Source organism: Protopterus annectens, chromosome 8.part0 (assembly GCF_019279795.1).
Source record: "Protopterus annectens isolate FY-2018-M chromosome 8.part0, PAN1.0, whole genome shotgun sequence".
Taxonomy (NCBI): domain Eukaryota; kingdom Metazoa; phylum Chordata; order Ceratodontiformes; family Protopteridae; genus Protopterus; species Protopterus annectens.
The window spans coordinates 89,721,586-89,730,295 of NC_056741.1; the positions used below are offsets into that span (position 1 = coordinate 89,721,586).

Consider the following 8,710-nt stretch of genomic DNA (forward strand, 5'->3'; position numbering starts at 1 on the left):
ATAAGAATAAGTGCATGTGTTACATTGGGAAGTCTATCCAGCTGCTCATTTAAGTAATGTTTTACATTTTAGTTTCCTTTTTGGTTTGTACTCTAGCATTGGTCTGTAGTGACATGGCAAGTATCGTGGTTAATTTGTCACCATCCTGCCATTCTCTTAAAGATTTATAATATCATTTCTCTGATATGATTTTCTGTAATAATTTTTTTTCTTTTTGTAATGTTTTATTACCTTATAATACATTATCACAAAAGCAGGCAAAGCAGAAACCTAATATAAGGAAATCAGTATTAATAAAAACATAGAAAACACCTCTCCATCTTCTGACATCCCCAGAAAAAATCATCACATAATCAGTCTTCAAAATATTCTTCAGTCAATACCATCTGAGAACTTATTTGCCTTGCAATCCTTCCACACACAAAGGAATGAGCATTTTAGCAAGAGGTCAAGTCTTCCTGCAACACCAGTATGTTACCTCCATGGTCATACATGATCCTTATCATCATTAACCACCTTTTTCCGATTTTCTAGATGGAGTCAGGGTACCACTTCACTTGTCTCAATCTCTTCCTGACCAATGCCACTCTCCTATCCTCTTCAACACTCATCCCTGACTGTCGCAGGTTTTTTCTCACACAATCCATCCACCTCTTGGCTGGACATCTTCATTTCCTCTTGACTTCTTCCTGTCTGTCCCAATTCTTCTTCAGCAGATTGTCTTCTGCTTAACTGCACATGTGCCCAAACCACTGTAATCTGCTCTTCTTGACCTTTTCTGTGATTGTAGCTACATTGGCTTCTGCTCTTTTGTCCTCATTTCTTCATCTGTCCTATAGTGTGCATCCTACTACTTAACTCAGGCACTTTATCTCCATCACCTCTAGCTTAATCAATGCTCTACCTTTACTGCCCAGGTCTCTGTACCATACAGTAGTACTGGTCGCACCACTGTTTGTACACCTTACTTTTCAGCTTCTTTGGCGTTCTTCTGTCAAATATTATACCTGGCACTCTTACCAGTTGGCTGCACCCACTTTTGTTCTAGGTCTGACCTCTTCATTCAGACTTCCCTTCTCTTCCCCACCCTTCCCAGATACATTTTATGTAATTTATTATTTTATTTTAGGTTTGTTTACTGGGATACTCCAACGGGGGGGGGGTAGCCCATTTTCAGTGGATGCCTGGGGGGAAAAGCCCCACAAGTTACAGAGAATACACAATATAAAAAATAAAAACACAGGTTAAGACAAACATCCTTAGCTATTATAGTTAATAATAACTGCAGCTGTGATAAAAAAATCATAATATTAGAGGAACATGGCCACACTTATGAAAATAAAATTGCAATATTTAGAGAAACATAGTGTGGTTGAAAACAGGATATAGTTAGGAGTATGTATTAGTGGTTAAATGTAGGACTAAGAGCCATAAGGTTAACTTAGTCAGTCTAAATATGTTGTAGGGATAGCACTAGGAAGTACTGAGTAGAGAGTGGTCAGCCAGGATTTAGACAAGAGCAGAGTCAGGACTTAACTAGGTGGGACTTCAGAAGTGTTTTAAATTGTTGGGGGTTAGCAGTGGTTAGTGTACTTAGGTTGGGTGGTCAGAGTCCATGTCTTGGAGATATGACTGGAGTAGAGTGAATCTCCATAGATGTTGTTAGCCTTTGTGACTTGTAGCAGAAGTTTGTTGGAAGATCTGAGTTGCCTTGTATTGGATTGAGGCTTAAGTAGGTTTTGAAGTGTTGGACATTTTTCTGGTTGATATACTATGCTTTGGGCTATTGTAAGATGAGTGAATGTAAGGAGGTTACGTAATTCCAACCAGTTTAGTTGTTGTAAGGAAATACAGTGATGTGATCTATAAAGGGAGTTGTTAGCAAATCTAGCAATCTTGTTATAACAAGCATCTAGTTTAGCTAGATCAGTTTTCCTCAGGTTAGTGAACATGGCAGAGGCATAAAGGCATTGGAAAATGAACGATAACAAACTGAAGAAAATATCCAGGAGTAGCCACCAAACCACGATGCAGAAGCCAAAAAGACATTTTATTGAAGACAAAAGCTCAAATCAAATAAACTGTGAAGCGCTTTTCGTTTGATCTATGTCAAACTTCTTCAGACAAACAGCAGCAGTGATGTCATTTCCTTATATAATTTAAAATTGTCAGCTGATAAACAATCTAATGATGTCATTTCCTTTTCACATATTGGTTATCAGTAATGAGCCATCTACTGGTTGGTTACCAAAATAACTGGATGTATTTACAAAATTCATTAAAAAGAGCACCAAAATTCATTTATCAAAATTCTAATAATAATGTTCTAAAAAATGTATATAAAATATATTAAAAATCTAATATTTTTAAAAATTTTATATAAGCATAGTAAAAAATCTAATTGCACACAACACTGTACATCAAACATTGCAAACTTGTAAAGCATAATTCTGAATGTTAATATATTAATGTATTTTTCCCCTGTGCAACGCTTTAAGTTTTAATACTGGAGTGATAGATGTTCTCTCATTGAGACCTGGCCATGTATCAGATTGTATCAATATTTGCCATCTTAATTATTTCAGTTCTAATAATACTGGCCAAGCAGACCTATCACTAATAGTAACATGATCTATAATGGCAAAACCGAAAGAATGAGAAGGAAATTCTTTTATATGCTTGGCTAAAGCATTATGTTTATTGCTTTTTTTGATGGCATAATCATTGGCTTCTGCATCGTGGTTTGGTGGTTACTCCTGGATATTTTCTTCAGAGGCATAAAGGAGGGGAGAGAGTAAATGAATCCTGGCAATAGACTGTCTAGTGAAGTCAGTGAGATACGGTTTAGATCTGTAGAAAAAACCTAGTCTTATGTGAACTTTCTTTATGGCAGTTGATGATGCTTGTCAAATGTCATGTTATTATCAATTGTGATGCCAAGTAGCGTGCTGTATGGTACTGGTTCAATCTGGTGTTATCAGATGAATAAATTAGGAAGGAAGAGTGGTGTGCAGAGGGCTTATTATTTGAGAAGATCATTAGCGTTTGTCTTACTGGGATTCAAGGTCAATTCAGAGGTATCAAGCCAGGATTCTACTGCAGAGAATGAAAACTGTTTTTTATTCTGCAGTTTTAGAGAAGGGGGGCGCTGCACAGATGAGTGTGGAGTCATCAGCATTTTGTATGATTGTGGCTAGGTCAGTAGCTGTGTGGAGCTTATTAGTGAAGATATTGAATAGGAGTGGACCTAGACTTGACCCCTGAGGTATGCCTAAAGTAACAGGTAATATAGTGGAGAATTCATTTGTCTATTTTACAGCTTGATGCTGGTCTGAAAGGTAGTCATAAAACCACTGTAGGGTGGCATGGCTTAGTTTAATAGACAGGGGTTCATGTAGAAGTTTTTGTGGGAGACTGTATCAAAGGCTTTGGACATGTCTAGGAATAGCGAGGAGACTAGTTGTCCATTATTTCTGAGTAACCTGTTCCACTGTTTCCCTTCTATCTCAATTTTTAACTTGTTCTGATTTCCCCCATTTGCTGCCATTACAGCTGTTTTATCAGTACTGTTTAATCCCATGTGCCTTCAGTTTGGCATTCCATTCCCCTACCTTTTGCTGGCATTCTTGCTCAGATAACAGGATATAATACCAACGACCATGCATGACATATATATATATATATAGTTCCCCTTCAGAAGCCTGACTGATCATAAGCTCGAAATTCATAAGCCCGAGACCAAAAGCTTGAAAACTCAAAAGCCTAAAAGTCAAAAGCCTGAAAACAGACAAAATACACATACTGACTTTAATGTAGCTTAGCTCTTCTTAGCACTGTGGTGGAAAGTTATGGGTTGCATTCAGGTAAGTGCGCTATTGTTTTTATGTTAGGGTTAGGGGTGGGTTAAGTGAGTTAGGGTTAGGGCTTGGGTTAGACATGTGTGCGATAGTGACAGACTTTAGGGTTAGGGGTGGTTTAAGTGAGTTAGGGTTAGGGTGTGGGTTAGGTGAGTGTGCCATAGTGACGGACCTTAGCGTTAGGGTATGGGTTAAGGTAAGTGGGTAGATAGTAGTGTCTTTGTACTAGCATATTAGCATTATTTGTATTCTGTGTGTTTTCAGGCTTTTGAGTTTCAGGCTTTTGATTTCAGGCTTATGAATTTCGAGCTTATGATCATTCAGGCCTCTGAAGGGAACTATATATATATATATATATATATATATATATATATATATATATATATATATATATATGTATAGATATAGATATAGATATAGTGCATATTGGCATAATGGTTAAGGTCTTTGCCTCCCATGCACAAAGTACAAAATTCAATTCGGAACTCCTACTAATGCCTGTTTGAAATTTGCATATTCTCTCTGTGAGGTTTCTTCCACCTCCAATAAACATGCTCAGTGTTTCAATCTCAAACTGACCTAAGAATGGAGCTGTGAGCAACAACAAAAACTCTAGCTAGTGCCCTATAGGGGGAAGAGTTGGATCCACTAACCATTTTGGGCCTCTATTGTCATGTGTAGTGTCCTCAAGACAGGAGAATATGGAGCACAGAATGTACATCATTACAGGCTTAATGACTTGATGGTGTAAAAACATAGCTCTAGGTTATCTGGTAGTGTTAACTCCATAGTCGCACAACATTGGGAAAAGGAGAAAATCACACAAAGTGCACAGTAGTCATACACAAACAGCAATCTCTATGTGATTCAGAAAGGTTGTTGTCTACTAACAGGATGCTTTTCAGCAGTTACAACCTAATTGACTGGTCCTACATCACCTCAAGGATAACCGTATGTTGCTATGTACACCTTCCTAACTTATTTCTAATACCTGGTGGCTCTATTACTAACCATGTAGATGTCTATACCTAAATGTTTCATGATTTTTTTAATTTTGCACATTAAACTATTAGTGCCATAATTATTGTTACTATTGCTTTAAAAATTTTTCAGTGCTCTGCTGCAATTAAAGAAGAGCAAATATGAAGAAAATGTCAAAAACAAAAAAAATTAAGAAGCCCCATAGACAGCAATTCTATAATAATAATAATAATAATAATAATAATAATAATAATAATAATAATAATAATAATAAATCGCATATAAGTGGAAATTAAAATCATGGCTTAGATTCTATAAAGAAATTAGCAAAAACTGCTTTTAAATTGGCATTGTGATTTAAAGTGCATAAACATAACACTGCTGATCATTAGAAATTCTATTTCTTACAGTCAGTTTTAATTATTTCAAATGTGCTCTGATGTTGATGTTTATGTTTAGTAAAAACTTCAGCTCTATATTGTATTATTCAGCACTGCTGCATGCAAATACCAGCCATACCTGAGGAATCTGGCAAGATTCGTTAAATAAGAAAGAGTGATGTATGAAAGATTAGACAGTTAGGTTGCTAGCTGGATAGACAAACAGCTAGATAGACAGACAAAAACAAATAAATAGGCTAAAAATTAAAGCATATGCTGGTTTAGAGCACGTGTTATAAATACATAGTTATAAAGTAACAAAGGCCATGACCCCATATTATAACACTTAACATGAGCATTATTTTATTTTATATTTTAATACTGTGGCTCAGGTATAGACATTTCTTAAAATAACTGCCTTAGTCCAAGGGGCAGTGACTCACCTGCTTGAGGAAGGAAAGGTTATTTCTTCCCTCTGACTACAAAACAAATAAAGACAATGGAGAATGACAAAATAAAAGCCTGCAAATACATTTATAGTCTATACCCATTTTCATAGTCTGCTATACAAAACTGCCAATGAACCAATCAGATCTATTAAAATAATTTGTTGTCTGTGGGAACCTTGTTGCATGACCCATCAGTTCTATGAAAATAATGTATTATTCATGGGAACATTACTGCAAAACCCATCAGATATCTCATTATTTGTATTTTGGGGCTGAATCTCAAAGAGCTGCTTAGCAAGAAAAATAAACTGCCACATGATCTGTTTATCAGTAAGTGACAGAGAATCTATTAACAAGTAAACAGATAAATAAATGATAAACTTTGTTCTTCATGCCATATGATGATTTTGCATCAGTTTTTTTTTCGCTACCCGCTCAACCCTGCATTAGTTTGCATTGCATATGCTGCAACAGAACAGCCATTTTCTTTTTTCTTTACATCCATACATGCTACCCTCGTGTTATATTTATCCTTTCAAATCACATTGATGACACTTTGAGTAACTAAGAAATGCATGACAGCTATGTATTCTGGAAGGAGACATTTAACAAGGGAGCACTAAAGAGATCATACTGAAGTGTGGAAGGGTCACAAGTTGCATTGTAGCAATTTGGAAGGTAGGAGTTTCAAGTGAAACATTGTCACTAATCTAAACAACATCACCACTCTAAAAACAATAACATAGGAGTTAATACTGAGGTTAGGTGACAGGGAGAGCTTGAATAAGTGGACATTGTAGAAAAAGATATGGATTAAGTCTGACATGAGAGCAAACAATACTGTCTTACAAAGGAGGGTGAACAAACACAAGAGAATGATAAAATGAACCAGGAAGATACCAGTACACTTACAAATAATTACTGTGAACATGGATAAAAGATTCTTTGTTAGATATTTCAGGTCAGAGAATGTGATATTAGAAAATTTTGTAAGCCTTGGCTTTTACAATGCACCTAATGCACAGAATGTGCTTCAATTATTTTAATACACTCCCTAAATGTGCAAATAAAAAAATATTAAGTAAATCAAATAAAGAAATAATACTCCCTGCTTTTCTTTTTTGCTTCTACTCTTTTCATCCCATTGTTGAGAGAAAGAATAAAATTGTATATTCAGATAACCTTCAAGGGTAAAGGTTTGGAAACATATATGCCAAACACCTTCAGATAAGTAAACTGACAGTCCCCTGTAATTACCTGCATGTATACATATTTGTATGAGCGATTGTGCGCGCACACACACACACGTGTGTGTGTGTGTGTGTTTGTGTGTGTGTGTGTGTGTGTGTGTGTGTGTGTGTGTGTGTGTGTGTGTGTGTGTGTGTGTGTGTCTGTGTGTGTGAGTGTGTGTGTGTGTGCACATGTGCACCCATGTACATGCATCCTGCAATGGACCTGTATTCCAAACATGAGCTGATTCTAGGCCTAAGGTTCACTGAATGTCAGGAATGGCTTTTCCTTCCTTGTTATCATGAAATACATAAAGAACTCCTAGAGAAAGAAAGAATGAATGAATAAATGAATGACTGTTTACTTGGTTCTTCTATGAAATTACCATTTTTTCAATCTCAAACATTGGAAATGGCAAAAAAAAAAAATTCCTGAAACAATGATTTGAAACCAAAACTAGTCTTAAGCATTTCAAGGGGGGGGGGGGTTGCACACCCCAAACTCAAATATTCCACGTCCACAGTTGTACCAACGCAAAGAATTTAATCATTGCCAATGCATACTTAGAAACTGCACCAACACTGATTTGCTAAGGAAAACGGCAATCAAGATTATGTTCCTTGGTGTTTCTTCCCCCCTTTGGTCTGCTAACACTCATGTAATAGCTCTTCTTTCACCTGTAAAGGAGCCCTGTTTACCTTTGAGTATTTTTTTTTGTAAAAATGTAAATTGAGACCCTCACTATTAGAAAGCAAGAATAATGAAACCTACAAATGGAAATACATAATTGGTGTTCAGTGGCCACAGCCCAAATAACAGTGTGAACATTACGTGAGGCATTGCCCCTACATTCAGTATCCCTTATATCCCTTTATATTTGGCAGAAAATGCATTTATCAATGAGCGTTAATTAGAAAGAGTTCCACCTGTCCATGACTGATCTGTCATACTAGTTCTATTGTGAGTAGAGGGTTATCTCCAAAGGCTGTTTGTAAATAGCTTGAATTAAATTATTTGATCATGTGAATGTAATAAAAAGAAGTTAAGACAAATATATCTTTAGAAAGACAGCTTCAAATATGCATGCAAATAAATAAGAAACAAATTTACCAGATTCTCCATTTCCTTCTGGTTTGTGGTTTTGTTTTCCAGAAGATGACTGTCTGAATTTAATATCCGAGTACACAATGTCTTCATTCATGTTGCATATCTTGTGTATTTGGCTTGAAGAAAGAAATGAATATCTTTGGTTATCCTTTTTATTTTTTAATGTATTGTCTTCCTTAAATATTTAGCTCTGTTTCATTCCTTGTCTTGATGCTTCCCTCTTTTTTATCTTGCTAAGTGCATGCCAGTTTCTGCAGTTGTCTCCATTTATTATTTACTGTTTCCATCCGATGAATACAGTTTACTCACTAATTCAGTAATTTTATCATTTTCATATCTTTTTCCCATCTATGTAACCCTCTTATATCAGCTGCTAGACAGCGACACTCAAACAGGAACATTGAGAGTCTGATTATTGACTTAGTTCCTTAAAACACAATCTTCTCACAGAAGAAAACAGAAGTTAACATTTATGCAATTCTATATGACCACAAGTTCAAAAAGCTAGACTATTTCAAACGAAGAATATATTTCAAATCCAAACCACATCATAAATGAGGAATTTAATGATATATAGCATACATATCTGAAAACTGCAATGGCTTTAAAAACAGTGGGCAGGATTCATCAACAGCTAAGCAAATTGTAGCAATGGTGTCGACTTTGCTCAGTGCAACCAACATGATAGCTCACTCTTTCATATTCT

General features: G+C 35.9%; 1 protein-coding gene across 1 annotated transcript in view; it reads right to left on the reverse strand.

Annotated features, from left to right (window-relative positions):
- Window positions 1-8,426, reverse strand: part of LOC122808664 (CD209 antigen-like protein E) — a 242,928-nt gene extending 234,502 nt beyond the window's left edge. The window contains exon 1 of the mRNA XM_044079640.1: window positions 8,008-8,426. Coding sequence (XP_043935575.1) covers window positions 8,008-8,098 — 91 coding nt within the window. The 5' untranslated portion in view covers window positions 8,099-8,426. The remainder of the gene's footprint in view (window positions 1-8,007) is intronic.
- Window positions 8,427-8,710: the final 284 nt, after the last annotated feature.